This window comes from Phacochoerus africanus, chromosome 7 (assembly GCF_016906955.1).
Source record: "Phacochoerus africanus isolate WHEZ1 chromosome 7, ROS_Pafr_v1, whole genome shotgun sequence".
Classification (NCBI taxonomy): domain Eukaryota; kingdom Metazoa; phylum Chordata; class Mammalia; order Artiodactyla; family Suidae; genus Phacochoerus; species Phacochoerus africanus.
Window position 1 is genome coordinate 47779304 of NC_062550.1, and position 26818 is coordinate 47806121.

At 41.1% G+C, this 26818-nt stretch overlaps 1 protein-coding gene across 1 annotated transcript in view; it reads left to right on the forward strand.

The window, feature by feature from the left end:
* The window catches only part of TMTC1 (transmembrane O-mannosyltransferase targeting cadherins 1), a 302591-nt gene that overhangs the window by 34242 nt on the left and 241531 nt on the right, over positions 1-26818 (forward strand). Inside the window, exons 4-5 of the mRNA XM_047787300.1 lie at positions 2797-2973; positions 8653-8859. Of these exons, the coding sequence (XP_047643256.1) occupies positions 2797-2973; positions 8653-8859 (384 nt within the window). The remainder of the gene's footprint in view (positions 1-2796; positions 2974-8652; positions 8860-26818) is intronic.

Below are 26818 nucleotides of genomic sequence, written 5' to 3' on the forward strand. Positions count from 1 at the left end.
GCTGTGGTGTAGGCTGGCAGCTATAGCTCCAATTGGACCCCTAGCCTGGGAACCTCCATGTGCTGCAGGTGCGGCTCTAAAAAGACCAAACCAAAAAAAAAAAAAAAAAAAGAGGACTGTTATCCCAATGCTGAGAAAAACAAAACTCTTGCTTCTTGATTACTCTTACTTATAGTTTCTTATGACAATGGAATTTGAAATTTTAGCTCTGAGCCAAAATATACAGGGTGTAATCCTCTCTTCTATTTAACCATGATTTGTTTAACTTCTTCTTTTAATTTTGGTCCCACATTTTTTTCCCCTCTCTTTGTTGTCCTCCTTAAAGTAGCTCAGAGCTTAAAATAACAAGGCTGAATTGAAAATAGTATTTCTCAACTGTGATTTTTTTTTCCAATTTACATATCTTTTCAGCAAAATCCAAAAGCTCCTTGTTTGGGGAGACTGAAAAGCAAGAAAATGTTGTCCCATTATATTGCTCCTTTTCCCCTCAATGGGATCAGGTTCTCACCTGTGTTGTGACATATCCATATAAAGAAAGCGTTAAAAAGAGAGTGTAATGGGGACAGGTGACTCAGAGTGTGACCCAGAAAGTGGGGTCCAGTGAACCATGGTGCCCTGCTCTGTGGAGGGGTGTGTGTTTAAGGATTTGTGAACCCCTGATCTTCAGGTCAGTTCATTGACATCTTACACAGCCCCGTGATTTTGAGGAACACTGTTTTGCTCACCTTGCCCTATGAGCAAGGTGAGCAATGTCTGGAGATATTTTTTGTCACAACTGGGGAAGTGCATCCGGCACTTAGTTGAGGAGAGGCCAAGGACCCTGCAGTGAGCAGGACAACTCTTACAACAGGGTCATCTTCCCTCAGACACCATCGGTGCTGACCTTGAGAAACCTTGTTGTAAACCAGTTTAGACCTGGGATCAAGAAGGAAATGAGGGAGTTCCTGTCGTGGCTCAGTGGTTAACAAATCCGACTAGGAACCATGAGATTGCAGGTTCAATTCCTGGCCTTGCTCAGTGGGTTAAGGGTCCGGCATTGCCTTGAGCTGTGGTGTAGATCGCAGACGCGGCTCAGATCCCGCGTTGCTGTGGCTGTGGTGTAGGCCGGCAGCTATAGCTCCGATTAGACCCCTAGCCTGGGAACCTCCATATGCCAAGGAAGCGGCCCAAGAAATGACAAAAAAAAAAAAAAAAAAGAAGGAAATGAATTAAGCTTTATGAAGGTTTGGTCTGAAGAGCAGAGCCTATTCTTCGTATAGGACAGTCTCCTAGTCTTGGCTCTGGAACCTCCCCCTGCATGGCTAGTTATATAAAATAGTGTTGTAAAAATCTTAAAAATAGGAACCCACACTCAACACTTGTTTCCTGTTTACTCTGGTGTTAGAACAAGATTAATAATTGCTTTTGAGTTTGAACTTGTTCTCTCAGGCTTTCTCGTGTTGATAAATTTGGGAACATGAGTGGGCCTGCAGCTTATCCATATCTGGATGCTTAATGAGACACAGTGTCAGGACTTTCTATTGTGCAGGCCACTCTCACTTTGAGCAGTTGAAGCCATAAACCAGCTCTGGAGGAAAAGCATGTCTCGTCCAAATTTGGCAAGTAATTGAGGCAATTGTTTCAAGGCCTAACAGTAAGGGTAGGACATCACAACTTCAGATATATTGGCCTTCAGTGGAGCAGGAGCAAATTGGCCTGTCACCTCCTGAGGGAGCAGTGAGGTTTCTTGGCGTGGGGCCGTTTCTGTTCTGTAAGGTGAAAAAAAGACTTTATAGCAACTGGAGGGTTTTAGAAAATCCCTGCTGGAAAATCCTGAGGAAAAATAGCTTTACCTAATCTAATGCAATGTTGCAAATCAACTATACTTCAATTTACAAAAAACATATTTGGAGTTCCCATTGTGACTTAGCAGGTTAGGAACCTGACCCAGTGTCCATAAGGGTGGGCTCAATCACTGGCCTCACTCAGTGGGTTAAGGATCTGGTGTGGCCACAAGCTGCAGCATAGGTCGAAGATGTGGCTCAGATCTGGCGTTGCTGTAGCTGTGGCGTAGGCCAGCAGCTGCAGCTGCAATTCGACTCCTAGCTGGGGAACTTCCACATGCTGCAGGTGTGGCTGTAAAAAAAGGAAAGAATACAGATTAGCCAGGAGAAAAGAAAAAGACAAAAACATCTGTGTTTTCATCACAGAAATGAAGATTGTGTTTTGGTATATATATATAATCCACTGATTTCTTTGTACAGAAGCATATAAGACATCTTCACTAAAATAATAATAATGATGATAAAACACTTGTCATTTATCGAATCTCCTCTATATTACTGTGATACTGTTTCATACTGAGGTGCAGAGAGGCAGTTGACCTTCCCCATGTTACCTGTTGGTTAACTGCAGAGCTCTGATTTGAACCCAGGGTCCCTGCTCCAGAGTTCATGCATATGGCTTAGCAACCTGTGTTATTCACTTGAAATGTATTCACCTAAACAGCTTTCATTGTGACTAGCTGTATCTCTGTGGTAGCATTTTAAATGGCTTGTTAGTGTTCGTTTGTTATATGCCATCACGTACCATGATTTGGATGTGCCCTAATGTAAGTACCAAATTCAGTACTCCTGGGCATTGACTTTTTTCCATCTCTGAAATTTTAAATAACTCTATGATGAACATTCTTGAAGGAGTCAATACTCGCTTACTTAGTATACAATGAAATGGGGATGTTCAAGCTTATCTTTAGAGGTGGTATTTCTTAGTGAGCCACATTTCTCACAGTGAAAGCATCCTGACTCTGTTTTTCAGGAGTGTGGACCAGTGTTGTGCTGGGGAATGTTTCCCTCCCACGGCTTCTCCCTTCTTCCTGCTGCTCAGTCTGTTTCTGGGGACCTGCGCGATGTTGGTGAAGGAGACTGGCATCACGGTGTTTGGAGTGTGCTTGGTTTACGATCTCTTTTCCCTGTCCCACAATCATGATAAATCGTAAGTCATTTTAAAGTTTTGCTCTCAAGCAGTGCAGAGAATGACTTTAATCATCAGTTTCAGAGTTTCCTGGTAGCTCAGTGGATCCAGCATGGTCACTGCTGTGGTGCAGATTTGATTCATGGCCTGGGAACTTCCACATGTGGAGAGTGCGGCCAAAAAAAAAAAAAAAAATAGTTTTCAAACTTCCATTAAAAAAAAGTTGATGAAAAGAATTTCCTTCAGATTAAAACAATATTACCAATATAGCAGAAATTGACACAACATTATAAATCAACTGTACGCTAATAAAAATTTTTAAAAATAGGTCAACTCTAATAAAAAATTAAAAGATAAAAAATTAACTATGCTTTTATTAAAAAAATTAAGAGATTAAAAAAAATAGAAGTATAACATTTTGTGAAAATGTAACCTGGCCTTTAGACCATTAGTATCATAAGGTTTATTTCCTTAAGATAAATGCATTATATATGTTCAAATTCTTCACATTTTTATGAAAATCAGTGAGGACTGTAAAGTTTTTGGGAGCCCCAGATTTGGAATTGAGAACCATCTATGCTAATTGCAAGTTTGTATTGCTAGATTGTTTTGGTTGCATATTCCTGAGAAATCTTGATTCACAGAGGAGTGGTTGCAAAAAAAAGGTAACTGTGTTAACAGCTTGCCTTGAATCTCTGCATTCAAATGAGGGTTACTTGTCACAGAACACTGCTAAATTAGAGTCTGTTTACTTTAGGGATGATGTTTTTACCTAAGAGTTTTGGAAGAGGCCTTTTGGAATTTTGCAAAGGGCCAGTCTAAACCGTATAGGAATATTTATATGTCATGATCAAGTTAAAAGATAAATTCATTTAGTAGCCTATTTTCATTAAAAAAATTTAAGGCACATTCATTTTATGCTGTGGAATATAGATGGACTTTTAATGACTGAGGCATATTAAAAGTTCAAGCACATACTATAATTTTCTTCCTCTATCAAATCCTTAATTACTAACAATTTGACCTCGTTTTTCAGTACTTAGAAGGCCCTTCCATTCAAATTTAAAAAAAAATATAGCTGATTTATTCTCCTGCCTTGTCTGATGAAGAATTCTATCTTAAAAAAAAACCCTACCATTTTATCCCATTCCCCACCTCTTTCTACTTCTTGACTTAAAGATAAGAGCAGTGCTATTGAGTGGCAACAAGCTGAGATGAGTCATTACATTCTGATCACTTTCCTGCCTGGGTGTACTCGGAGATAATTTAAATAGACTCTAGTGCTCCCATCTGTAAATCTCAGAGGCATGTAAAAGCAAGGAGCCCAGGTATCATTTTGACCCAAGCTCAAGCTAAGGCAGCAGTGAGCCAGAGGCCCTCCCCCAGGCTTATATGAGAATGCCTTTCCTCAGTATCTCTCAACGCATGGGAGTAATTACATTGCTGACTTTGCCATTTAGAGAGCGACCTATCAACCCTTCTGGCTTCCCACTTTCTTGCATCCTCTTTGTACCTGCCTCCTCATATCTTTCTGTTCTCCTTAAGGACAGCAGAAGGATTGGAAAGGTGACTATAGACCTTCCCTTTTGGTCCAGTCCAGTGCTGTTTTAACCTCATGTTGACTTAAAAAAAGGAATACACAACCTAAAAGTTGAGAATTATGTTTTATTCTCAGGATTGAGAATTATGCTTTATACTAAGGACTGTTGCCTGGGAAAGCAGCTTCTCAGAGAGCTCTGATGGGCTGTTCCAAAGAGATAAGGGAGGAGCCGGGATGTATGTGTTTTTTCTGGAAACCGCCCCCCCCAAAACCTATAGAGTTGAAACTCAAGAGATTACTGCTAATCACAGAAACAGACCTCTCAAGTTAATGATTTTAGTGCTTTTCTATATATGGGAAGATGAGAGGCAGGGCTCATTAAAATATTTCTTTGATATGCATCTCAACTATCTAGCGCCTGTATCCTGTTTTTCTCCATCATGAATTCCCCTCAGGGTGAACCTTCAGGGCTGGCAGTGGCATTTGGCTTGATGGCTCATTGTTTTTAGGAACTAGGCAGGCAACACTCTTTGTTGACTGAAATGGCAGACGGCATTGTTTTGTCCACAATCATCATTGAAGTCATATCTGCTCAGTCTTGGGACTCTTCAGCCCATGGAGAGCTAGGCTTTTTTCAAAGGAATAACTGTCTCTTATTCCTTTAATGATGATGGTAATAATAATAATAATAATTATTATTATTGCTTTTTAGGGCTGCACCTGTGGCATATGGAAGTTCCCAGGCTAGGAATTGAATCACAACAGCAGCTGCCAGCCTATGCCACAACCATAGCAATGCTGGATCCTTAACCCACCGAGCGACGCCAGGGATCAAACACGCATCCTCATGGATGATAGTCAGGTTCATAACCCGCAGAGCCACAGTGGGAACTCCTAATAAATATTCCTGAGCTTCATCATACCAAACTGCTAGAAGTTCTATGGAAAAAAATAATATGCCTAATATGTAGCTTTGAAGTTGCATAGCTCATAGTCAATGGGATTTTCAAAATTTTTTTAGTAACTTTTAGCTCTCACACTACCAGCCTCTGTGCAAAAGTGGAGGCATTCATTCTTTCTTTCATCCTTTTATTCACCCATTTAATACATACTTATTCTGTGCCTGGCCAAGAATAAGACAGACAAGATTTCTTCTCTCAAAGATCAATACTGGGGAGACAGACATATAAATAATTACATCAGCAACTGAGTACAGTTGTGAAAGTGATCAGGAACAGAGAGCCTGTAATAGGGAGACCTGGCCAATAATATTCTCTCTTATGTGCAGGCCTTGTGCCAAGCATTGGGCCATGCCATTTACAGGTATGAAGTCACTTAATGCTCACAACTGCTACCCTTGTTTTACAAAGGAGACAACGTAGGCACAGAAAGTCACCTCTCCAGAGTTACCCAGCCTCCTGTGGACTTCTGTCTGTGTGACTCCAGAGCCACAGGGTTGCCTCTGAGCACCCCTGCCACCACGGAGCACACACAATGGGGACTTGGAGGCCTCCCAGGGAAACTGGAGCTCAGAGCCTGGGCTCACATTTATACCAGGAGACCAGGTCCGAGGATCTGCCTGTATTGGGGGTTGTGACCCCTTTGAGAATCTCGTATAATTATGTCCCCCTTTCTTAGAATAACGTACACATAAACAGTTTTGCACAATTCTTATCCACTAATTTAGAATAAACATCATGACACTAGGTTGTTCTGGAGGGCTTTCATTGTGGGATTCAGGCAGCAAGAAAGAAACAGCAGGAAACAGCATTGGAAACCCTTTCCTACATGAAGAGTAATTCCTAAAATTTAATATTGGGCCACAAGAATGGAGAGTGGAATTTCTTTTATTTGACACCACCTTTAGAAAGAAACACTTTCGGGTAAAAGATCAGCTCCTTGGGAGTTCCTGTTGTGGTTCAGTGGTAATGAACCCAACTAGTATTCATGAGGATGTGGGTTCAATCCCTGGCTCCGCTCAGTGGATTAAGGATCTGGCATTGCTGTGATCTGTGGTGTATGTAGATCGTGGCTCAGATTCTGTGTTGCTGTGGCTATGGCGTAGGCCAGTTGGCTACAGCTGCAATTTGACCCCTAGTCTGGGAACTTCCATGTGGCACAGGAGCGGCCCTAAAAAGCACCTCCTCCAAAAAAAAGATCAGAAAAAAGTTAATGTTTTTTCTTTTTAAAAAAATTACTATATAATTTCCAACATGCTGAGAATAACATTCCTTGACACCAGTCCCTACCCTCTCTTTCTAGAAATAACCACAATCTTGAATTTGGCACTTTTCATTTCTAGGATGGTTTGTACGTTATTGCTTCATAAGTATATACTGGTGAATATCAAATAGCATTGTTTATGTAGTTGCAAATTTTATATAGATGGTACCACTTGCTTTTCTTTTTATTTAACATTGGACTTCTGAGATCCATCAGTGTGGATACATGTAGTTAGAGTTCATTTATTTTAACTGTTGTATAGTAAGTATTTAATTATTACAATTTATTTACCCATTCTTCTGGATTTGGAGCTTAGGTTATTTTCACATGTTTTGCTATTGAATACCACACTATAGTAAATTTTTGTGTACACATACCTACAGGTTTCTCTAGGGCGTAACCACAGAAATGAGTTGCTGGGACCACAGATAAGATACTTGTTCACTGTGTTGATGCTGAGACATTGCTCTTTTTTTAAAAAAAAAATTTATTAGAGTATAATTGATTTACCCTGTCATACCAATTTCTGCTGTACAGCGAAGTGACCCAGGCATACATCTATATACATTCTCTTTCTTACATTATCTTCCGTCATGGTCTATCCCAAGAGACTGGATATAGTTCCCTGTGCTATACAGTAGGACCCCATTGCTTACCTATTTTAAATGTAATAGTTTGCATCTACTAAACCCAGATTCCCAGTCCATCTCACTCCCTCTCCCTCCCCCTTGGCAATCATGACTTCTCTATGTTTATGAGTCTGTTTCTGTTTTGTAGATAGGTTCATTTGTGCCTTATTTTAGATTCCACATATAAATGATATCACATGACATTTGTCTTTCTCTTTCTGACTGACTTCACTTAGTATGATAATCTGTAGTTGCATCCATGTTGCTGCAAATGGCATTATTTCATTCTTTTTTATGAGTGAATCGTATTCCATTGTTTATATGTACCCCATCTTCTTAATCCATTCATCCGTCAGTGGGCATTTCGGTTCTTCCATGTCTTGACTATTGAGAATAGTGCTGCTGTGAACATAGGGGTGCACGTATGTTTTTGAATTATAGTTTTGTCCAGATATATGCCCAGGAGTGGGACTGCTGGATCATATGGTAGTTCTGTATTCACTTTTCTGAGGGACCTCCATACTATTCTCCATAATGGTCGTACCAGTTTACCTTTCCTCCAGCAGTGTAGGAGGGTTCTCTTTTCTTCACACCCTCTCCAGCATTTGTTATTTGCAGACTTATTAATCATGACCATTCTGATCCGTGTGAGGTGGTATCTCATTGTAGTTTTTATTTGCACTTCTCTAATAGTTAATGACATTGAGCATCTTTTCCTGTGTCCACTGGCCAGCTGTGGAGACATTGCTCTTGAAATGACCACAGCAGTGAATGAGAATTTCCTTTGTTCCACATTCTCACCATCACCTAGTCACGCCAGACTTTAACATTTTTGCCCAGCTAGTGGTTATGAGTTACATCTCAGAGCATTCATGAGAGAAAAATGTAGGCGTATGTTGGGTAGATCAGCTGTGAACAATATTTACAAGATCATAATAGTGTAAATCCTGAATATCACTTCAACTGAGTTTAAGAGAATCCAAATTATATTTATCATGAGAGAAATCAATGTGGAGCATGAGGGGTAAAGAGGATGTGTGTACGTGTGTTGGTGACCATGTAAGGACAGAGTCCTCGTCTTCCATAGCAGGGAGTCAATATGAAAACCTCTAAAAATGAAAAAAAGAAACAACATTATAATTTTATTATTTAAAAATTATTGTGATCGTTACCAGAAGCGGAAGAACTATTGCGAATGACTGCTTCCAGGGAGCAGGGCTTGGGGGTGGATCAGGGGACTGCTGTTCCTTGTTGCCAGTCTCGTCATTCTGTTTGCTTTTGTTTCCCCTTGATTCCCTGCACAATTAGGAGCAACGGGGTCATCCATCAGCACAGCCTGCAGCAGCCCGGGAGCTCCTCACCCTCCGCACCGCCAGTGCACCTTCTCCGGGAGAACGGGAAGCAGCAGAGGTTCCCTCACAAAGGAGCTTGGGGTGGCTGCCATGCCCCATTGCCACCAGAACCCAAGAGCAGTGGATTCCCTGTGTCTCCTCGAGCTGTGTGGTCCTTGATGAGGTACTGGGCTGGGCTCCTTGACCTTGCGTGTTTCGCCATCCAGCATCACCTGTTGCAGGGGGCTCAATGGAAAAGTGAAGCACTGAGTGGGTTCTTTGTGATGCTTCTTGTTTCCCTCCTTTCTTCTTTCTTGCCCCATCTCCCTCCCTCCTCCTTCCTTCCTTCTCTCCTTCACTGTAGTAGATCAGATAAGAAAGGAGTAACTGGAAAAAGTGTGTTGAAGCCCCCATGGTGCTGTTATTGGGAAGCAGGGGATGAGGCTGTGAAGCCTCAGTTAAGAAGCACAAACATTTTGCCGCTTCCCTGGTGGAAGTGCCCTGGCTGTCAGAGCACAGACTCCACAGTTTTCTGGGCCAGCAGAGCCCTGCCTTCCCCTGCTCTGTCTCTCCCTGCTCTTTGTGTGTGATAGGAATTTATTCTGGCACAAGTAAGTGAGGAAACCCAGGGGATACTGCCTCTCAGAAATGTTTTCAAGGATGCTGGATCATCTTCTTTAATGTGTGGGATTTTCTTTCTTTGTAAAGAAAATCCTTTGGCCTCGCCATGAAAAGGAACATAGACTTTCAGAACAGATGCTCACTGAATTAGCTTACCTCTGAAATAGCCATGGTCAAGTCAGAATTTGAGAAAGATGGAAATTTGATTCATACTGTCAGCACTTTACCACCTCATATTTTTGGGCCATCCCAGAAAACACCCTCTTTTCAGGGTCTTTGTTTCCAGTTATTCCTGCCTTTTCCTGGCTTTTGGATCATGCTCCATTTTTTTCATTCATCGACAAATATCTACTGAGTGTCTACCATGTGGCAGACACTGTTACAGGCACCAAGGGTGTGATGGGGAAGAAGGAAGCAAGGTCCTTGCTCCTGTGTAGCTTCCCTTCCAGTCGAGGACAGACACTAATAACCAGTGGTCAGTGAACAGTGTGGTAGAGAGTCGTGGGTGGGTCTGCCTGGGGTGAATTCATGTTGGTGGGTCAGGGGAGGCCTCCCAAATTTCTGAGGATGAGAGGAGGAGCTAGCCCTTCTAAGATCTGGCCAGAGGGTTCCAGACTTGGGGTAATGAGCAGATGAGGATTGGAAGGGGTGAGGTCAGGGGGTGGGCAGGCCCAGATAATGAAGAGCGGGTTGGCCATGGAAGCACGTTTGGATTTTATTCCGAGAGGAATGGAAAGACTCTGGAGGGCTTTTGTTGTTGTTGTTTGTTTGTTTGTTTAATGTGGAGAGAAATGATTGCATTAAAAAAATGTCCAGTTGGAATTCCCGTTATGGCGCAGTGGAAACGAATCTGACTAGGAACCATGAGATTGTGGGTTCAATCCCTGGCCTCGCTCCACTGGGTCAAGGATCCGGATTGTCTTGAGCTATGGTGTAGGTTGCAGACGTGGCTTGGATCTGGCATTGCTGTGCACGTGGCATAGGCTGGCAGCAACAGCTCTGATTAGATGCCCAGCCTTGGAACCTCCTCCATATGCCGCGGGTGTGGCCCTAACAGGACAAAAGACAAAAAAATAAAGTCCAGTCTGGGAGTTCCTGGCATGGCGCAGTGGGTTAAGAATCCAACTGTAGCAGCTTCAGTTGCTGGGGAGGCTTGGGTTCAATCCCCAGCCTGGTGCAGTGGATTAAAGGGTCTGGTGTTGCTGCAGTTGTGGTGTAGGTTGCAGCTGCAGCTAGGATTCGATCTCTGGCCTGGGAATTTCCATACGCCAAGGGTGCAGCCATAAAAATTAAAAAAAAAAAAAATTGTCCAGTCTGGCTTCTTGTGTGACTGATTTAGGGGGCAAGAATAAAGCAGGGAGGAGGCTTTTCTACAGACTGAGGGAGAACGAAGACATCCTGGCCGAGGGTGGTAGACACTGGGAGGCAGGGATATGGTGGATTTGGGGTAAGTTTTGGTTGCAGATCTAACAGGGCTTACTGACAGTTGGGTCGATGGTGGTGTCTGTTACTGAGCTGGAAATGCTAGAAGAAAATTATGTTTTTTTGAGGGTTGGGAAAGGATGAACTCACAGCAATGCATGAAATTCCTGAGTGAAAAGAAGAGATAAACAGTGAAAACCTTGAGGAAATTGTGACTTTTTGCTACAGGGCATGATGGAAAAGAAGACAACACATTTGGGGGAAATTGCAAATTTTTTTAAGGAGAGCAAAGGAGAAAACAAAGATGTGCTGTATAGCACAGGGAAGTGTTCACAGTACTCTATGGGAAAAGACTCTGAAAGGAACAGCTATATGGATACATAGAACTGATTCATGTCGCTGTACACCTGAAACTAACACAATACTGTAAACCAACTCTACGCCAGTAAAATTGAATGAGAAAAATAGAGCATTGGAGACATTCGAGGAGGGACAGAAGTCAGGCGGCGGGGTGACTGCGTTCCATCAGGAAAGGGACCCTGTTGGTTTCTGTACACGTTTGTATCCCCACTTCCTTTCATAGTGTCTGACTAACAGTAAGAGTTCACATGTTTGTGAAATGAATATGTTAATGAGTGGGTGGTAAGGAAGTGTTGAAATCAGGCATACAGAGAATATTTTTCAGTCCGTTTGGCAGTGAAGGTGTTCTCTGGAAAGAGAACACTAAACCCTAATCTCTTGATGTAGGTCCCCAGTATTTGTCCCTTTGGAGAAAGAATTGGGCAAAGAGACTGAGAGTAATGAAGCCAATGAAATGTTTATTAAAGGAGAAGAGAGAGACGATGGGGTGGAGAAACACAGTGGTGGGGGTGGGGTGTGTGTAGAGAGAGAAACAGAAAGAGAGAGAGAATAAGAGAGGACGAGAGCAACACATGCTTTGGAGGTGGTTGAAACCCCTTGTATGGGGCAGTCCTGCCGGGCTTCCTCTGGCTCATTATCTTGTTTCGTCTGGCCTCGAACCCACATTTGGCCTGACTTGGGGCCCTCCCCTGTGTGCATGTGCATCTTTTAGCCAGGATGGATTCTACCCCCAGGGTTTCTGGGAAGTTGACAGGATGTGCTATGGTCTGATGCCCCTCCTTCCTCTGACCCCTGATGCAGTTCTGGGGGGTCTCCTTGACCTCAAGAACAGGAACCAGGTGGTCTCTGTCTTTTATCCAAGCAGGACACAGCTCCTCCTTGCTCCTGCTGTTAACTTTATATCTTGAAGTTATCTGTCCACAGGGAACAGATTACAGTTGTTCAGCCTGGGACCCATCTATCTCCTGCTTCAAAGGAATGGGGCAAAGGATGGTGCCTGGATGGGTGTTAGGTTTTTGTTTTCATTTTTATTTTAAATGTAATGGGTGTGTGTATCTGTGTAGGTAACTTGTAGAGATGGAAAATGTTGGAACAGAAAGGAAATAAGATGAAATGTGAATACTAACGGTGTGCCGGTAAATGCTAAATAACTGGCTCTCAAAGAAAGTAAATCTCAACTTGTTGTGTTGGCCCATTTCCATGTAAATACTACTGTAGCTGATTTCAAGCCACAAATGTGACGTCATTGAACCTGGAGTTGGGAGAGGTGTTAGCATTTCCACTGCCTAATAGGCAATAGGCATAAATAACCTCAAGAGCATTAGATAACAGTAAAATGAAGGAAACTTATTAAGGAGTGATGAGCTTTGAGGATCTTTGACCTTCGTGTTTAGCACAATTTAAGTTTATGTAGTTTATTTTAAGATATAGAATATATATTGATATAAATATAGGTACTAGTATATTATTTATTGTATAACATTATTTATTTATTTATTTTTATAGCTTTTTTAGGGCTGCACCTGTGGCATATGGAAGTTCCCAGGCTAGGGGTCGAATCCGAGTTGTAACTGCTAGCCTACACCACAGCTCATGGCAACGCTGGATCCATAACCCACTGAGCAAGGCTAGGGGTTGAACCCGCGTTCTTGTGGATCCTAGTTGGGTTTGTTATCACTGAGACATGATGGGGAACTCATAAGTTATATAATTTAATTTTTAATAATGGCTGTATTTAATCACTGGCCTGCAAAATTCCTGAAAATTTAATAGTTATCTCTTGGAAGCCAGTAGGAGTTGGCTCCAGCACTCCAGGGAAGAAGGTCCTTCGGGAAGGCAAGAAAACTTTTTGCTATCCATCTGCTGTGTACCAGGAAGTGAACTGGCTCTTTGCATGTGTTATCCCATGCAACCATCACAACATTGGTTTAAGGTAAATCTTAGCATTCGCGTTATCAAGAGGAAATGGAGACCTTAGATGTGAAGCACCTTGTCCACATGTGCATAATTGGTTAAGTGGTAAGGTCAGGATGGGAACTCAAGCTGTTTGACCCCTAAGCCTATGCTTTGGCCCGTTTGCTATGCTCTGAAGCCCAGAGTCTTGGGTGGGGACTTGGCTTTGGGAAGGAGGCAGGACACTGTGTCATGCTCCGAGAGGCTGGTCCCCTTAGTAAACTCTCGGGGGTAGAAGATGGTTGAAGCCATCCTTGGGTTCACAAGTGAGTCACCTCCTGACTTGCTTCGATATAGGGTGTTGGTGCTAATACATTGAATTAGATAATATCTTCTTTCTTTTTTTAAACCCTGAGCTTCTGCCTATTTGAGAAAGGATGATGCCTGGAGAGCAGTACACAGCACAACTGGAACTGGGTCAGAGTTTTACTGAATTAACATTTTTGTGGTCAAGAAGGATCATTATCCTTCCTTGGAAAGGAGAGTTGTCATGTATTTTCCCTCTTTGGAAAGGAAAGCTGTCATATATTGACTGTAAATTTGATTAGTATTAAAATTATTTTTAAAAACTACTCTGCTTGTGGTTTTTTCGGAAGGTGACCAGGTAAAGAAAATAAAAGTTCAAGGAGGCATGTTATCTGAGTTCTTAAGATCTCTGCAGACAGTGCTTAAATCTTGACTCTTTTGCTTACCTAATCCTGGACAAATTATTTTATCTTTGTGAGCCTCAGTGTTCTAGCCTTCAAAAGGGGGAACTAATAGTATTACCTTATATTGCTTGTCAGAACTCAAAGCTATAGTGTAGATAATAAGCAATGTAAGTAGGTGCCTGGCACACAGTGGCCATTCAGTGTGTGGCAGCCAGCAACATCATTAGTAGTAATTTAGTTTTGTGAATATTATTATTCCTATGTTGGTTTCTAAATACCAAGATGCATCACTGAAACTGATGAACCTGTAGTATGTAGGCAAGGAAGGAGTTTGTGTGAGTTTTTTTTTTTTTTTGGTTGAACTTTAAGACTATTCGCTAGTATGTACTTGCATTGCAAGCATGGCACTAGGCTGTCAAAAAATATTGGGCTAAATACTGTCAGGAAAAATATTTTCAGAAGTTACCAAACACCGGAAAATTCCAACCCGGGGAAAAATGTTTTTACAATTCATTTATTAGTTGCCTGTTTTTTCTGTGAGATTTAGTGATTGACTTATGGGTAGCAAGTCCTAAGACTCAGGGTGTGCACTTTGAAATCTGATGAAATTTCAATTGATACAACTTTTTATTCAGTTGCTGTATGTGAAGTATGAAATGTTTTGTATGTAAACCTTCCTTTCCCACTCTCTTCATTGCATCCAGTTCATTTGCACATGAAAACACTTTCCCTTTCACCTTAGAAAGCTCAGGGAATTCTACCTGAAATCTTATCCTCATAACTCATATCTATATCTGCAGCTATGTAGGCATTGTTCATGTACAGGCTTGAATGATTTCATAGTTAAATGACAGCGATTACGGTAGGTGTCGAAGACAGTTCTTGGCTCAATAAATTCTTGCTCATTTTCTCCTTATTTTGCGGCTCTGCAGTATCTGTCATGAAGCATTCATTCATTTTTACTGAATATGTCCCTGTGCCAGGCTGTTTTGGGTGCTAGGAATATATGGTAGTGAAATAAACAAAACTTGCCCTCATGGAACTTAGCTGGCTGATGATCATGTTGCTTTTATTTAAAATGGGCTCATTTTCTTCATTTGTGGCTAAGACAGTGAGTAGATTTTTTACTTCAGGGTGTCTTAAAAGTTTTCCTTATGTACCTTACACAGAGGCATGCAAATCAAGAAACTAAGACAGGGAGTTCCTGTCGTGGAGCAGCGGAAATGAATCCAACTAGGAACCATGAGGTTGCAGGTTTGATCCTTGGCCTCACTCAGTGGTGTAGGTCGCTGATGTGGCTCGGATCTGACACTGCTGTGGCTGTGGCGTAGGCTGGCAGCTGTAGTTCCCATTCGACCCCTAGCCTGGGAACCTCTATATGCCGTGGGTGCGGCCCCAAAAAGACAAAAGACAAAAAATAAATAAATAAATAAAAGAAACTAAGACAGTTTAGGACTAGAGAACATGTTGGCACTAAAGTGAAATTGTGAGGTAATTAAATTCAGGGGACTTAGGGAGGCGTGTAAATATTTTGACCCTCACTGATAGCATTGGGTAACGGATCTTTTAAGTATCATTTTAATGCTCTACTTCTGTAGCTTTTGCCTTGTACTCTTTCTCCCTAAAGTTAAGAAATGCCATGTAGATTAAACTCCTAAGTAAGATTTTTGAACTTTCATTCCATGCATATGATCCTGTGATGGCAGATGTGTTTCAGATCATTATTAACAACCTCACAGGTTTGAGAGAAACTTGATAAGCTAGCAAAGAGAGAGTTCCAGGTGACACAGGGAATCTGTGCCAAAAGCCTCTATGACTGATGAATAATTGGGTTCTCCCCCCACCATTTTACACACCTTTCTGGTTGACTGATCTCAGATGAGCCATTTTCAATCTCAGTTACTGCTTTAATAAATGAAATGAACAAGCAAAAGAAGGGTGGAGTCTGCACAGAAAAATACCTCCAACAGTTGAAAGTGAAATCTGTGGGTTCATATTACTAAATTCCCTCCCCTACTTTCAAATTTCCTAATGCAAGTTTAAACCTCAGTGATAAATCCACATTAAGACCATAAACCACTTTATGGAATTATATTATATATGTTAATATATGTTAACCAAGCAGGAGGATAATTGTCTTAAACTTAAGGCAATATTACAAAGGCACAGTCATCAAGAGAGTGTGGTACTGGTACCAAAACAGACAGACAGACCAATGGAACAGAATAAAGAATCCAGAAATAAACCCAGACACCTATGGTCAATTAATCTTTGACAAAGGAGGCAAGAACATAAAATGAGAAAAAGACAGACTTCAGCAAGTATTGCCGGGAAACCTGGACAGCTGCGTCAAATCAGTGAAACTAGAATACACCCTCACACCATGCAAGAAGGTAAATTCAAAATGGCTTAAAGACTTAAATATGACAAGACACCATCAAACTCCTGAAAGAAAACATAGGCAAAACAATCTCTGACATCAACCTTACAAATGTTTTCTCAGATCAGTCTCCCAAAGCAACAGAAGTAAAAGCAAAAATAAACCAATGGGACCTAATCAAACTGACAGCCCTTTGCATGCAAAGGAAACCAAAAAGAAAACAAAAAGACAACTTACAGAATGGGAGAAAATAGTTTCAGATGATGCAACTGACGAGGACTTAATCTCTAAAACATACAAACAATTTATACAACTCAACAGCAAAAAAGCCAACAACCCAAGTGAAAAATGGACAAAAGACCTGAATAGACATTTCTCCAAAGAAGATATATAGATGGCCAACAAGCACATGAAAAAATGCTCAACATCCCTGATTATTAGAGAAATGCAAACCAAAACTACCATGAGATGCCACCTCACACCAGTCAGAATGGCCATCATTAATAAGTCCACAAATAACAAATGCTGGAGAGGGCATGGAGAAAAGGGAACTCTCCTTCTCTGTTGGTGGGAATGTAAGCTGGTACAATCACTATGGAGATCAGTATGGAGATACCTTAGAAAACTATACATAGCACTACCATATGACCCAGCAATCCCACTCGTGGGCATATATCTGCACAAAACTTTCCTTGAAAAAGACACATGCACATGCATGTTCATTGCAGCACTATTCACAATAGCCAAGACATGGAGACTTCAGGTTCTTTAATTGATGCTGATCATTTTTTCTCACTTTTCTATTCTATTCTATTCTATTCTATTCTATTCTATTCTATTCTATTCTATTCTATTCTATTCTATTCTATATTTACTTTTTGGTCTTTTTAGGGCCACACCTGCAGCATATGGCAGTTCCCAGGCAGGGGTTGAATTGGAGCTGCACCTGCTGGCCTACCCCACAGCCACAGCAATGTGGAATCCAAGCAGCATCTGCCACCTACACCACAGCTCACGGGAATACTGGATCCCACCTGCTGGCCTACGCCACAGCCACAGCAATGTGGAATCCAAGCAGCATCTGCCACCTACACCACAGCTCACGGGAATACTGGATCCTTAACCCACTTCGGCCAGGGATTGAACCTGCATCCTCATGGAAATCAGGTTAGTTACCCTTGAGTCACAACAGGAACTTCCTTCACTTCCTTTGTTTAAAGATGGGCTGGGTCATATTTTGCTTTGAAATTGTCAGAACACAAGTTCCTGTGCCTGACAGGGCAAATAAACCAAAATGTTGCAGTTTGGAACAAAGAAAGATTTACTGCAGGGCCATGTAAGGAGACAGGGGGCTTGTCCCCAGAAAACCCTGAACTCTACAGAGGGTTTCAGGAAGGCATTTTTAAGGGCCAGGTCAGGGAAGGGCCTGGTTAGTTGTCACAGACTTTTTGGTGTCCTTTGTTTCTTGGTGTCCTTGGTGTAGGAATCCTTTGTTCCTGCAACTGTCCATGTAAGGCAGGTCACGATTTTCCTATCAACCTCCATCAAGGTGAATGTTATTCTCTGTTTTGCAGCTTATCTCTATAGGAAGGAATGGACTCTTAAAGATCAGAACCCTAAGACTAGGTTGTCCTGCATAGTTCAGGGTATATGCAACATTATTTTACAATAAGTGCGGAGCCACCATGACTTAAGCACCGAAAAAGGGAACAGATCTAATAAGGAGTCAGATTTGTTCTTCTCTATACAGAATTCTCTCTCTTTTTCAATGGTATAAATGGCTGCAGCCAGATTACTGTGACTTATTTGACACCTGATGGTAGTGGACCCAAGAAAGCAATAAACCAGACTGTATTTTATAAAGACCAAACAAACTAACATAATTATTGTTAAAGTTATTTATTATTAGACAACTTTATAACTTTTTGTGCCCATGATCCTATCATTTGGACGCAATATTCAAAGGATATCATCTTACCTTTGTTCCATGTATGCCCAATCTTTTCCATAGTTTGTCAATTTCTCTTTCTCTCTCCTTCCTTCCTTCCTCTCTCTCTCTCTCTTTCTTTCTTTCTTTCTTTCTTCTTTCTTTCTTTCTTTCTTTCTTTCTTTCTTTCTTTCTTTCTCTGTATCTCCTGCATATGTAAGTTCCTGGGCCAGGTATTGAATCTGAGCCACTGCTGTACCCTATGCCACAGCTGCGACAGTACCAGATTCTTAACCCACTGTGCCCAGCCAGGGCTCGAACCTGCACTGCCACGGAGACAACAGAACTCCATGCCAATTTTTAAAAATATAATAATGTCTTTTTAATAACTGACCATAGTTTTTGCTAAGTCCCTGTAGCGCCTCCTGGTGTGACTGAACTGCAGAAAAGCTTAGTGTCTGGGATGGCACTGGAGAAGGGAGGTGGTGATTGCTGTAGGCATTTGTCCTCCTGTGGAGAAGGATGGATTTTCCTGGGAAGGGTAAACAAATGTTGCTGTTTTGCTATTGGAATGATGGAAATAGTGGGAAATTTATTTTCAAAAACTTAAGGAGTTCTCATTTTGGCTCAGTGGGTAAAAAATCCCATGTTGTCTCTGTGAGGATTTGGGTTTGGTCCTTGGCCTTGCTCAGTGGTTTAAGGATCCAGCGTTGCTGCAAACTGCTGCGTAGTTTGCAGATATGGCTCAGATCTCACGTGGCTGTGGCTGTGGCTGTGGCCTAAGCTGCAATTCTGATTCAGCCCCTCGCCTGGGAACTTCCATATGCCTCAGGTGCAGCTGTTAAAAAAAAAAAGTTACTTTCCAAAAGATTTGTCAGCGTTATCAGGTTTCTTAATTATGAACTGTGCTTATTGGGATAGTATCATTAATGTGCTTCTGATATTCTTCGGTGAATTGATTTACCCAAGCTGGGCTCTCAAGTTCTTTTAAGTAGCTTTTCTCACACATGGAACTTCCCAGAAAGGTATTCTCTCCTGCAGATAAAGAATTAGAAGAGAGTTTATTCCCTTCCTACTTCCTAACCATTAGTTGATAGTGATGTTATTCCTTCTTAACCAGACCCAGACTGTATGGTAAAGCAGGAATTACTTCGATGAGTTTGAAAGCTTACTGAAATCTGCTTTGCTTCTTGAATTGAACTCGGCATTAAAGTAGATCATTTCAATAAAGTGTTTCTTGGCTTCATTCAGAACTTAGCACTAAAAGCTTCTTCCAGATAAATCAAATGCTAAGGAGGCACAATTCCTTTTAATTTATGGAGAGCAGTTGGTAGAGTTCCTAACTGCTGACAGCCCCTGGTTCATTCTGCTAATCTGGATTGGGTACCGATCTTGGCAATTTTGGATCCCTTATGAATTTCAGTCAGTAGATGATAAGTTCTTTCCTTTTTCAGTGCAGAGCAGTCAAGCTTAGGCATCTGCTTTCCAACTGGATGCATATGTTGAAAGAGAAAACTATCAGAATATAGGCATTTCTGGTTGGCATGCAATTTTGTCACTGCCGCACTAGGCTCTTAGAAGAGGATGCCAGGGCTCATGGTTTTTCATCAGCTCATCAGTTACCATATGGATACTCAACCTCTGTCCTCTGTGGCTTAAAGCCTGGGTGACTTCAAGGACACCAAACATCTCTCCCTTCTTTCGTAGAACATAGGTAGTGGTCTTAGGATATTTGTAGTGAGTTTGCTGCCAGTTTCTTTGCTCTTTTCATTAGTGCTACTGCCATCCAGATACATTTTTTAAAAAATTTATCTTTTTTTTTTTGTCTTTTTGTTGTTGTTGTTGTTGCTATTTCTTGGGCCGCTCCCGCGGCATATGGAGGTTCCCAGGCTAGGGGTTGAATCGGAGCTGTAGCCACCGGCCTACGCCAGAGCCACAGCAACGCGGGATCCGAGCCGCGTCTTTGACCTACACCACAGCTCACGGCAACGCCGGATCGTTAACCCACTGAGCAAGGGCAGGGACCGAACCCGCAACCTCATGGTTCCTAGTCGGATTCGTTAACCACTGAGCCACGACGGGAACTCCGAAAAAATTTATCATTTTAATATAGCCTGCTGAGAGGTTGTGGAGTAATTGTAATAAAAGTGGTATCAGTTCATCTTAACATTGTAAACACTCAGGGTATACATAAATAACTCTTTTCATGGGAATGTTATTTTATACCAGGCGATAGATCTTGATGGTTTCAGATAATTTGGTGGAATTTCCAGTTTTTTGCTCTGAAAATTGTCTGTCCCATGTTCTGAACCGGTACTATGTTTTCTAGATTAAATGTGACAGAATGTTAAAAAGTACATGCTTGAAAAAGTACAGAAAAAGGGGCTCTATGAGGTTCTTGTGAGAAACAGATGAGTGAATACATGAAAAGAGCTTAACGTGGCTTTTAGTTACGGCTTTTCATAAATGGCAAGGCTAGGGCTTAACTTTCCCCAGCATCATGCTTACTTTATACCAAAGCCAATGTGGAAGAATTACTGTTTAGAAATCTCCTTTTCATAGTGGGTCACCTTTTCTTTGATGTATTTATGAAAGTGGTTTAGTCTTGACTCATTTATGGTATTAGTTATTTTCTCTCTTTTTAGGAGCTCACAGTATTTTAGAGGAAAATGATTGTAAAGGAAAAAACATTCTGGAGTTCCTGCTGTGGCACAACAGGATCGGCAGCATCTCTAGTGCCCTGGGATGCAGGTTGGATCCCTGGCCTGGCACAGTGGGTTGCGTATCCAGCGTTGCCGCAGCTGCAGCTTGGAACTGATCCTTAGCCTGGGAGCTCCATAAACCGTGGTGGCATGAAAAGAAAAAAAAATTAAAAAAAATATTCTTGTAGCAAAGAAGGGAAGTTCATTGATTAAGTAGGAAAACAAAATGCCTGTTAACACTTATTCTTCACTGATGATACCATCCTTATTATATATAGTTGTATGCTTAGAGTTATTTTTAATTTCTGAGACTAACATTGGACTTTTTAATTTTATTTTATTTTTGCTTTTAGGGCCACACCTGTGGCATGTGGAAGTTCCCAGGCTAGGAGCTGCAGCTGCTGGCCTACAGCACAGTTATAGCAATGCCAGGTCTGAGCCTTGTCTGCGACCTACACCACAGCTCATGGCAACGGCAGATCCTTAACCCACTGAGCAAGGCCCAGGGATCAAACCAGCCTCCTTGTGGATACTAGCTGGGTTTGTAACTGCCGAGCCACACGGGAACTCTCTGGACTTTTTAAAATTAAACATTTTTGATGTATTTAGATTTACTATTGAATAAAGTAGTACTTAATCAACAGATCATTAGGTATAAAAATTAAATAATAAAAAACAATTTACTAATGTTTTAGATTGATGACTTTATAACCATGAGGAAAGATGTGTTTCATGTGTTAGACTTGTGAATTTTTAATGCTGTTCACATTATTCAATCCATGATCTTTACTACTTTATATATAATCTAGAAAATGCATATTGATTTTGAAATCACCTGAAGCAGTGGTCTCCATGAGGAGCCTGACATTAAAGATTTGCTCTTAACGATTTAACCTCTAAAAGTACTGGTTGTGTTTAAAGGGAACACAAGTACGAGTTTTTAGGGAGTGAAGGCAATTAATATATCATAGAAAAAAAAAAGAAAAGAAAAAAAACCAGCCACATGCAAACAATCAGCCAGAATTGAACCAAAGGAAGGAATAGTGTTTGTGTCTTATGTTAAGAAATATACATGCCCTCAGTTCCTAAAGAATCACCAATTTTCAGGTGGTAGAGCTTTTATTTCCTGACAATTAAGTCTTTATGATAGATTTGTTTTGCACTTTACCTTTAAGTAGTTTTTCTTTGTGGCTGTGAGAGGAATGTAACTTTGTAAAAGGAATTAACTGCATTTATGATGGAAAAAACTTAATATAAAAAGCTGTATATTTAATAATAAAACTGCACTTTTGGTTTTCATGCAGAGCCAAAGAGAGACTATAAGTATATACTTGATACAGTTTGTTTCTCTCTTATTTATGGCACATAATATGATGGATAGGTAAGCCTTTTTTTTTGTCTTTTTGCTATTTCTTTGGGCCGCTTCTGCGGCATATGGAGGTTCCCAGGCTACGGGTCTAATCGGAGCTGTAGCCACTGGCCTACGCCAGAGCCACAGCAACGTGGGATCCGAGTCGCGTCTGCAACCTACACCACAGCTCACAGCAACGCCGGATCGTTAACCCACTGAGCAAGGGCAGGGACTGAACCCACAACCTCATGGTTCCTAGTCGGATTCGTTAACCACTGCGCCACGACGGGAACTCCAGGTAAGCCTTTAAGATAAGTCAAGATTGGGTACCAAGCTCCAGATGGTTTTAAGCAGAAAATACATGTGTGATAATAATTGATGATTAAGACAGCACCATGTCTTGAACAATAAAACTCCCACCCTTGTTCTCCATTGTTGTTTGTGAAAAATCTGAACATTGTATAACTGCTAGTGGTTTTTTTCGAAAGAGAAGATCTGTTTTCCTGGTTGTGCTAGGTGTCAAGAAATACACTGTAGTGTAAGGAGCTGTGGCCTGGTTGCTGGGGGAAACTGAGTTCTATTCTGATTCTCATTTGCTCTAGTCATTGGGCCAGTTATTTTACTTCCCTGGATGTTTGTTTTTCTCTTCTATGAAATGATGCAAGGGAGACAGGATGGTGTGGTCTTGTGTTTCTCTATTTGGTCAAAGTCCTATGATGCTATGCTGTCACTTTCCCTTTTATGTTCTAATTATTGCACTCTGTTGATATGTGTGTGTGTGTGTGTGTGTGTTTGAGGTTGGAAGTTGTGTGGGGGTTGGAGGCTGACCCGGAAGTGAGATACTGTAATGGGACCCTCCTCATAAGTGACAAAACAGACTGGGGAGGAAAATTGGCTAGTGAGTGTTTTGCTCTTTTCTTTTCCTTTTCTAAATTGAATTCTTAACTAATTAAGTCTTTGAAACTTAAGTCCAAGGTACTCGTGAAAAATTTGAAATTTAAATATTAAATTATTAAATATTTTAATTAAAAAATTACATTTTTGCCTTATGCATATTTTTCCTTCAGCCCTCATCGGGGTCATCAACACTGTATTTGCAAGCTGATACCTGTTGACTCTCCAGTTTGTGGATTCAACAGATTAATAAACATTTATTAAACACTTACTATATACAAATGTCATAAAGTTTCTTTGCTTACAAAGAGCAAAAGTTTTAAACATGTTTAAGTAGGAGTTCTCATTGTGGCTCATTGGGTTAAGAACCCAATTAGTATCCAGGAGCATGTGGATTTGATCCCTGGCCTTGCTTATTGGGTTAAGGATCCAGCATTGCCACAAGCTGTGATGTAGGTCACATTTATAGCTTGGACCTGGCATTGCTGTGGCTGTGGCATAGGCCTCAGCGGCAGCTTCAGTTAGATCCCTAGCCTGGGAACTTCCATATGCTGCAGGTGTGGCACAAAGAGAGATGTTTAAAGAGGTATTCATTAGAAGGATACAATAGACCCTAATAACATCTCAGCCTGGGTACTGAACCTGATTTCTGGACACAAGAACTGGCAAACTCAGAACATTTATTTGTTACCTTTTGGGACTTTTGCTTTTCTAAAATCTGTGTTGTTTTCTTTTCCGACTCTTTTTAATTTGGTGAGTGCAGGATTGCCTTAATCCTAGCATCGTAGAACTTCTCAGTTTAATTCTCTGTAAAAAATGGACTGGAATTAGTGTGTTCTGACTCAGATTCTCAAAGAGACTGGTCCAGTGGGGTTAAGTTTATATCCTGGGGCGGGGGCAGGGGGGGATGTTGGTCACACTGAGGGTGGCAAGTGTAATGATAGATGTATTTGCTGAATTATGGGAGACACAGGCTGGGGGACCTTAGGCAGGCTGGGAAGTTTGGCTCAAACTGAGTTTTAACAGATGAGACAATGAGCTAAAGAAAGGGGGGACGAGTTTCTAGGCATAAAGCACAGCAGGAGGGACAACACAGAGGCACATACCTGCAAAGTGTGCATGTGCATGCGTGTGCACGCACGCATGCCGTTTATGTTTGTGTGTGTGTGTGTGTGTGTGTGTGTGTGTGTGGACTATTACCAGCTCAGGACAGTAGTGATGAGGCTGGGGAGGTAGGTGGGAGCCGTGTCTTGAAGGAACTTGGGAGAGGTAACAAGACACTGTGATCCTGTAATGTGGCAGTGCATAACTGGGTCATCTTTTTTTTTTTTTTTTTAAGATTAATAGGTAAGGAAAGTCTGATCACAAAGCCAGATGGCACATACTATTAAAGTGTGACGGTTTAAAAATTCAAACCATTGAAATTAATAATTATACTTTCGAGATTAAAAGAGCAATAATTTTGAGATTTTTTTTTTTACCTTAACTCAAGCCTGCATATTTGTGAGCTCGGTATTTTTCTTTTGGTCTTTTAAGATTGTATCTTATATAAAATTAACTTTACACATTTTAGTATTTTTAGAAGAATTCTCATATTGAAGAAAGATTGACAGGAGACATGAGAGTATGTTCGCCCATGATAGAGAGAAAGAAACTCTGCTGCTATTTATGCACACCTTAATTGATGTCAGCCTTTTCAATTTATGATTTTCCTCCAAAGAACAGAAATTAATGGGAAACTTCATGGAGGTGATAATCCCTTTCTCTTATGCATTCAGTATGCTAGGTTTATAATTAGGATTTTCAGTTTCTGATTAAAATCGTCATTTCTTCTTATGTGTTTTGTGTCCAAGCAGTTGTATTTTGAATTGGTGCAGATAATTGCTTTTCTGTTTGGCACAGAAAACGAGCAGATGTGAAATAAGTGTCTTTTTCTGGCACGATTGATTGGAAGCTCTGCAACCTGATGTTGACTGCATTTTAGAAGTGATGTTGACTGTATTTTCAACAATAGACTGCAGGTCTTAACTGTCAGGAATTCACTTTGGTAGAGATAAATTCTGACCAAGTCCGCACATCAGACTCTTAGTTTTAGAACTTGAATGTAAGAAGCAGGGTTTGGTTTTCACATAAGGAAACTAATGTGCTAACTTGAAGGCGTCTATGGACATACTTTTCTCCCAAAGTGATTCTAGAGTTTCCTTCCTTGTTTATGTTTAATAACGATGCAACAATGGCATCCTCAGGGGTTAGGGTGCATGGATCCTGGAGTCACACGTGGATTTACATACTTCCCAGGTAAGGTAGCAGTATGAAGTAGGATTAAGTGATTGCCATGTCTATAAAATAGGAATAATTAGTAACAATGATTGTAAATGGCAGGAAGTATGAAAATAGTTTAGCACAACACAGGCACCCAGTCACACCGACATTGTGCACTAATATGAGGCTATCCAGTCTTTCTGAAGTTTGGCTCTGGGGGAGATAAGCTGTCTCAATGTCTTGAGAGTTTGGCTTCATTATTCATTACCTCCTGCATGTTGGGAGGAACAGGAAGCCGATATGGGATGTCTCTTACAAGCCAGGAGATAAGCATGGATCAGCTACTTAACTGTCACCACGTCCTAGAGAAGTAGGTCTTCCCACCACATTTTCATATGTGAAAGGCGAGGCTCAAGGGAGCTTGCATAATTTGCACAGCATTATCCAGCTAGGAAGTGGTAAATAACAGAATTGAATCCACATTCATTGGTTCTACTATCTTGACTGCCTTAGGCTGGAGAGGTCAAGTCCTTTACAATGTTTTCTGCAAGGATTCATGAGAAACTTCTAGAAAGGACTCTTCTAGGGGGCAAGCAGAAGTGTCCTGGAGGCATTAATATTTCACCTCTTTACTCTGCATCTCCAGGAACCCAGTGTCTTTACCCCATTTTACATGTCTGGTGCTAATGTTATGCTTGGCTTGCAGCCTTGTTATCATCTGGAAATAAGGGGTGTTTAGAGCACCTAGCTTGGCACTTTTTAGGTGGACATTCTTCACCTTAAAGTGAAATGCTGGCTAGGTGTGTCATAGCAGTCATTAAATGTAAGCTAGCAGTTCAGTGACAGATGCAGTCCTGGGCCCCTAATTATTGTATCTGTGGAGTTTTCTATTATAGTTGTGTTTCTCTGCAGAAGGGGTGGGTGGAGGTGTGTGTGTGTGTGTGTGTGTGTGTGTGTGAGGTACTAATGCATTATGGACTTTTGATTGGGACTTTTCAAAGTTAATGTACATCTGTGAAAGCACTCAGGCACAGGCATGCCAAAGCAATTGAAATACATGTTGTTATGGTGGTACACTATTAAGTCATTACTTTTTTTTAAATTTCCAACTTTATTTTTAGAGCAGTTTTAGGTTCATAGAAGAGTTGAGAGGATACAGAGATTTCTCATATATCCCCTGCCTCCACACATATATAATCTCTTTCATTATCAATATCACTGACCTAGAATGTACCTCTTGTTGCCAAGAATGAGCCTACACATTGTATCATCCACTTTCATAGTTGACCTCAGATTCATTCTTGCTGTTGTACATTCTGCGGGTTTGGATAAGTGTAGAATGACATGTATCCATCATTATAATATCATGGAATATTTTTACTGCCCCCCAAATCCTTTGTACTCCACCCATTAATCTGTCTCCCCTCCCCAACTCCTGGCAATCATTCTTTTTATTATCTCCACAGTTTGACCTTTTCTAGGATTTCATATCATTGGAGTCATATAGTATGTATCCTTTTCAGATTAACTTTTTTCATTTAGTAATATGCGTTTCACTTTGCTCCATTTTGATAGCTCATTTCCTTTTAGTGATGGATAACATTCCATTGTTTGGATACAC